The sequence below is a fragment of the Phaethon aethereus genome (genome assembly GCF_964289735.1).
Source record: "Phaethon aethereus genome assembly, chromosome: 3".
NCBI classification, from domain to species: Eukaryota; Metazoa; Chordata; class Aves; order Phaethontiformes; family Phaethontidae; genus Phaethon; species Phaethon aethereus.
Window position 1 is genome coordinate 40153038 of NC_138576.1, and position 6854 is coordinate 40159891.

At 36.7% G+C, this 6854-nt stretch overlaps 1 protein-coding gene across 1 annotated transcript in view; it reads left to right on the forward strand.

Moving 5' to 3' along the window:
* CYB5R4 (cytochrome b5 reductase 4) overlaps positions 1–3959 on the forward strand; it is a gene marked incomplete at both ends in the record, with an annotated part of 46303 nt that extends 42344 nt beyond the window's left edge. The window contains 3 exons of the mRNA XM_081998194.1: positions 1377–1463; positions 2847–3011; positions 3905–3959. Coding sequence (XP_081854320.1) covers positions 1377–1463; positions 2847–3011; positions 3905–3959 — 307 coding nt within the window. The remainder of the gene's footprint in view (positions 1–1376; positions 1464–2846; positions 3012–3904) is intronic.
* Between the last annotated feature and the right edge of the window lie 2895 nt (positions 3960–6854).

Below are 6854 nucleotides of genomic sequence, written 5' to 3' on the forward strand. Positions count from 1 at the left end.
GAGCCGGCAGTGTGCCCAGGTGGCCAAGAAGGCCAACAGCGTCCTGGCCTGTATCAGCAATAGTGTGGCCAGCAGGAGTAGGGAAGTGATTGTGCCCCTGTACTCGGCACTGGTGAGGCCGCACCTTGAATACTGTGTTCAGTTTTGGGCCCATCACTACAAGAAGGATGTTGAGGTGCTGGAGTGTGTCCAGAGAAGAACAATGAAGCTGGTGAGGGGTCTGGAGCACAAGTCTTATGAGGAGCGGCTGAGGGAACTGGGGTTGTTTAGTCTGAAGAAGAGGAGGCTGAGAGGAGACCTTATCGCTCTCTACAACTACCTGAAAGGGGGTTGTGGCGACGAGGGTGTCGGTCTCTTCTCCCAAGTAACTAGTGATAGGACAAGAGGAAATGGCCTCAAGTTGCGCCAAGGGAGGTTTAGATTGGATATTAGGAAAAATTTCTTCACTGAGAGAGTGGTCAGGCATTGGAACAGGCTGCCCAAGGAGGTGGTGGAGTCACCATCTCTGGAAGTGTTCAAAAAACATGTGGATGTGGTGCTTCAGGACATGGTTTAGGGGACATGGTGGTGCTGGATTAATGGTTGGACTTGGTGATCTTGAAGGTCCTTTCCAACCTTAGTGATTCTGTGATTCTGTAAAGTCAGTCTTTTTGTGTTCTATCTCCACTGTAGCATGAAAATCTGAGGACATATTAGCACTGACTTTAATGCCAGAGCATTTTTTTTTACGTGATCTGGCAAAAATAATGCTTGTAAGGAATCGTTTTCCAGATAAACAGATTTTATAAATCAACAAATAAAGTAGGAATAGGATCACCTGATACAGAGCTGTAATTTGCTTCAAGTTATGAATTAATTTCCTCTTATTCCTATGTGTTTAGATTTCATCTTTATTAAATTGATATTGACATAACCTTCTTGAAATTCCAGTTTTACCTGTACAAGCTGGTGTATGTAATATTGAAAAGGTGTACAGAGTTCAGATGCCAGCTATTAACTGAAGTAGTGGTGCTCAAACAGTATTGAGAGACCTCTAGATAAAAGTTTGCAAGCTATATTGTAATTTCAGTCACATCTTAGTAACTTCAAGTGACTTTATTTTTCTTAGGACACCAGTTCCTGAACTAGAGGTTGCAACTGCAGACAGGGTTATGACATTTAGAAGAGAGGTCACAAGTCCAATGGACTTTCAGGCACAGCAAGAAAGAAACTATATTGGGTTAGTGGCAAAAGGATTTGAGGATTGCAGAGTTGAAAAAAAAAAACAAAATATGTAACTGAAAGGCTCCTGTATAATGTAATAAGTTCTGATTTATTAACCTGTGTTTCAAATACAGAAACAATCTGCAGTTAATTTTTTTGTTGTTGTTGTTAAGGACAGTGAAGCTGATCTTCTTCAATAAAACAGAAGATGACATACTTTGGAGAAACCAACTAGAGCAATTAGCTCTTAAAGATGAAAGGTATTTAAAAGTCTTGTGGAGAACAACTTGTACCATCCCAGTGTGTAAGAGAACAAGACTTGCGGCTTAGACTAACTGTACAGCTTTGGCATAAAGACAGATCCTGATTCTGGAAACTCTCAGCTAAGAATTAAAGGAGACCTAGTGGGTGGAAGGAGATGTACTTATACTGGTCAGAGATTCAGAGCAGCAGGCTATGTCATTGTATTCTGTAGGTCCCATAGGAAGCCAGGGATTTGATTTGACTGTGTTTAATAGGTGTTTATTGGAGACGATATGTTAGATGAGATGATTGTTAAGACTGCCTGAGAAGCTTTTTGAAGGTGAAGAAAATTAGCCTTGGCAATAGGAGATACAGATATGCAAAGAGAAGCACGGAAGTGATAGAGAAGGATAGTGTACCCTGGGAGCAACATTCTGAATTTAGAGAAGTCTTGAAAAGCCTCTTTGGTGTCACTTGAGAAAATGTTTATCTAGAAATTCAAAGCTTAAATTAGGCCCATTACTTTCATTTTTACTTACTGTCTAATTGTTGCATTTTTTCCCTCAGTTAAAATCTAACTAGTGCACATATAATGCCAATTTAGTTTAGCAGGCCATAGTTCTGTCAGAAGACAGGAATATAAAGTTGCCTTTTAATTTCAATACTCTTGCTTCATGGCTAGAAAAATTGTCACTGCCTAGATTTTACATGATAGAAGTACGTTTTGTTTATGCTTATTTAATTATTAGTTGCAATTGTATGAACAAATTCATTTTACTTGTTCCTTCACAACACTGAAGTGAAAAATCAATACTATTTCATAACCTGGTGATCTCTGGCACCTTCAAAGCTTCATAGTCTAGACATTGTGCAAATTTACAGTAGAAATGCTTTCTCCCTTTCAATAGGAGCCTCAGATACATGAGTGCTTGTTTTTTACTCAATAACTACTCTGTTAGTGAGTCTTTGAAACCAGTCATAGTATTTTCTCATTGATGAAATTGTACTGACATTTTCACAAGTTTAGCTAAACATTCTTATTTCACTGCTTGTGTATTGAGCTACACCAACATTTGTGTGAGTGAGTAACAGAACGGTAAAATCTGTGCTTTAGTGTCTTGATTGGTACTAGCTGGTTTTCTTTGTAAGCTGAAATGTACAGCTAAAATTTTTAAGATTGAAAGATTGTGTTAAATAATTAAACACACAATACTGGAGGTGATCTGATTGACTTGACTGGTAGGAGCAACTAAATGTCTGTGAGATCTGATACTGTGCAGCAGGAACTAAGCGGAACAGGAAGGTAATCACAGGAAACATAAGTGTCTTGGTCACTTGCATTTTGTGTAGCAGATTTCTAATCAGAGGCAATATTTATGAAATATTCTTCTGCTTACTAGGTTTGAGGTTCAATTCATTCTTTCACAACCAGCGAAGGACTGGGTGGGTAAAGAGGGGAAGATTTCTTCATCTTTTCTTTCTGAGTTTGTGAAAAGAAGCAGAAAAGACTCCAAAGTGCTTATCTGCATCTGTGGTCCAACACCTTTTACAGAACAAGGAGTACAGTGAGTATTGTAAATGATGAACTAGAGGATGAGGAATTTTTAAAAATGTTATCACCTAACCAGCTATAGTGTTCCTGACTTGTAAAGCTGTTTTTGAAAGACTACCATTTTCTGCTTTGCAAAAAAACCTTTTTAAATTAAAAACAAAAAACCCAAAACCCACCTAGCATCATAATTGAGGAGTATATTTAGTATGTAGCTAAGTAAATATCAGCAATGTGTAAATTGCTCTAGTAAGTTGTCCAAAACTTTCTAAGACCTTCTCTTTAACCTTTTTTCCCCTGAGTTTTTTAATGCTGCTTTTAATTTGATATTCATAGAAAAGCTGCTATAAGAGGAAACAAGCTTTCTGTGTTGGTGTTAGCTTTACAAACTAAGTTGTAAAATTCAAAGCAGTTGTTCTATCACAAGCACTTCTCTCAATTTTTATTTTTTTAATTAATGCATTTATGTCTGTTCCTACTACTTTCCTTATTTTGTGTGCTATATATTTAAAGATAAAAGGCCCTTTAACTTTTGCTGTCCCAGCTTCAAAATATTGAACCGATAAGGACATCAGTTGCATTTCTGCAGCCCTACTGAAGTCAGGTGCATGGATTTAATGGAGGGTGGAATTGGCCAATCATTATGCTACCTGTTGAGAAATTGGAGATAATTCAAATTATATGTGTATTTATTTTTAGAAAATTTTTTTCAGTATCCTAAAAGATCATGTAGTACATATGAGCTCCTGGGCATGAATTGTTTTCTAAATGTATTTGCAAAGGTAAACTTCATTGTGCATGTCTGAATGCAAACAAGATAGTGGTGCTAAAGTTATGCTTCAGCTGTGTCTCTGTGGTGGGTTTTAGGTTCCAAATATTAATATTACCAACTTGATTTCTGACTTTCAGATACCTGAAGGATCTTGGATACTCCCAAGAAGAGATATACGCTTTTACTGCATAAACCCATATGAGGATATCAATGTTTATTTGTATAAATCAATCTTATTTATTTACCTTCATGAATTTAAATAAGTGAGAAGCAATTTTGTAAGACTTGAAATTTCACTCTTGGTACCAAACTGTTTCTTGGAAGAAATATATCTTTGAAAAAATTTTATACTGTGTTTTATCTTGTTTTTGTAAATATTTTTGCTAATACTTAAGTCATCCAGGGTATTAATTTATTGTAGAGGCAAGCAGAAATGTATAGTATACATTATGTAAGATACTTTCTGTTGTTGGTTCATGAGAATTCTTACAGTTATGAGAAGCACTGATTTAGGTTTTGACTTGAAAAAACTTTTATTATTTCTTACCGTAAAAAGTATTCAGAGCAATACTGTCTGAAATTAAATATTCCACTGTAACTCAGGTAACCGGTCATTGAAAAATGTTCTTTTTCATCTGATATCTGTATTTGACTTGCAAGTGATCCAGATACATTTTTGGCTTTGTAAACAAAGAATAAAAGTACCTTTGGTAAAATATAAAATTTACATCAAATAATAATAATAAAAAATTTACATGACATTATGCATTTTTGTAAGCTTTTTGTATTTTCAGTTTATAATGCCATATAGAAAGGTTTGCATGAGCTTAGGACACTAGCTGAGAACTCAGAACAGAGGCAGAGAGTCTTGGTCTCCCACAAAACTTTCTGCGTGACCTCACTGATACCAGGCATCCCTTGGAATGAGACATTCTGAAGATGGAAGCATGACAACTTATGGCCTGAAGATACCAGGGTAAGGACTATAGAAGTACCTAAAAAATACTTGACAGGTTGCAGTAGTATTAAATGAGGTTAATTGAATCAGTGGGGGGTTTTACTTCATTCTTAAAAGTATGTTATCATGAGGTAGTAATCTGCTGTCTAATAGTAGTTGGGAGAGAAAAGCAGCAAAGCTGCTATGTCCCTTCTAGATGTTGTCAGTAGTATCTGTAAGCATTGTTTCATATGACATCTAGTACTGTTTACATCCTCCTGTTGTGTTGAATGGGTATTTCTTCTTCCTAAGAAGCCAGACTTGTGGTTGTGGCATTAATACTTCGGCATTCATGACAAATGTTTCAATAATACCCTTTAAAAAAGTTAAATTCCTATCTGACAGTGACTGGCTATGCTAAACTGAGCTGTCATGTCTTCAGTGCCCTCTCATTTATTGGACTTGAAGTTAGAAAATGATCTGGTTGTCAGTCATTGCCCATAGGTCACAAGTTATTTCAGAAGAGACAGTGGTAGTGTTATCATTTTGTCATCTAGAAGGATCTAAATGTTTTCAGTTACAATTTTGCAGTGCATTATTTGTGGAGATTTGTACTACAAAGCTCTGAACATGTTTCTCTTCCGCTTAGCAGGAACATGAATGCTATGCTGGGAAAACAAAACATTCATTGAATCTTATTATTTTTTCTGTCACAACTGCAAGATTACTGTGGTGACTCAAAAAATTACATTTTGTTATTAATGACTAAACCTTACATCTTCCATAGGATACTGAGGAATTTCTCCTGTTCCTGTCACCTAAGATCTGATGGGATGGTCTCCTGTGTAAAAGAATTTCATTAATTACCTCCCTCTCAGGCTTTTTGGTTTTCACAGGTTACTTTGCCAATAACCTGCCCTTTATGCTTCGATTGTCCTTATCTGCCTTTATCCAGAAGAACAAAAGAAAGTGTTTTGGGTAAGTAGCTGTTGTGACACAGTACATAAAATCATAGAATAGTCTGGGTTGAAAGGGACCTTTAAAGGCCATCTGGTCTAACCCCCCTGCAATGAGCAGGGACGTCTTCAACTAGATCAGGTTGCTCAAAGCCCTGTCCTACCTGACCTGGGATGTTTCCAGGGATGGGGCATCTACCACCTCTCTGGGCAACCTGTGTCAGTGTTTCAGCCACCCTCAGAGAAGAGAGGGAATAGGCTCTTGTGTGCTCTGCAGAGATTGACCAGAGAAGAGCTACATTTTCCTAGGGAGTAAGACTAAAAGTAGAAGATTACATCAGAAGAATATTCTCCTATCACCTGAGTAATGTAAGATAAACACTTTCTTGAATCAACTCTCTGTGCCATCTCTAGATGGTAGTTCACCAGGAAACAAACTCTCTTTAGTTTTCTGAAAGGAAATTTGAAACATTTATCAAAAGGTAGTGGCTTAATTACTGGTTGTTAGGGTCAAACAGGGAACTTGTATAGAAAATCATTTATGGGGAAAAAGGGACATATGCAGTCTCCCAGCTCTTTGTTTGGAACATATTCTTGGATAAACTCTTCATCCTAATTTGTTACATTTACAGCTGTAGATACATATTTTGTGTAATTAAAACAGTATCTTGAAGAAGTAAATACTTGAGTACAGAAGTACTCAAGTACAGAATAAGTCTGCCAAGAGACTCTTCATAAAATACTTGTTTGTCCAAACATGAGAAACATGAAAAATACAATAGTTAATACAGTTTATATTGCATTTTGTTGTTCAAGACATACAGATCAAAATCCCAACTATATATTGTAACCCATTAGTAAGACTGCATGATAGCTAGCTGCTGCATGCTGCTGATAGTGAAAAGGGATGATAAATTGTAACAATTATTTGCCAGTTGTATTGTTAAAACTCAGCTTCTCGGGTTTTGTTGCCTATAGTAAATGTGAAGAAGACAACTGCTTATAGGAAAATCCAGTTTGCAAATATATTAGTTCTAGTTCTGGAATAATTACATATTCAAAGACTGATTAAAACAAGGCCAGAGGAGCCAATGTGAAGTGGCGTGGTTGATAATTCGCTGCTGTTGAAAGAGATGTTTGTATGTTCATTAAGAGAGAATTGTTTCTAGAAAAGCATCCTTAATAAAACCACCC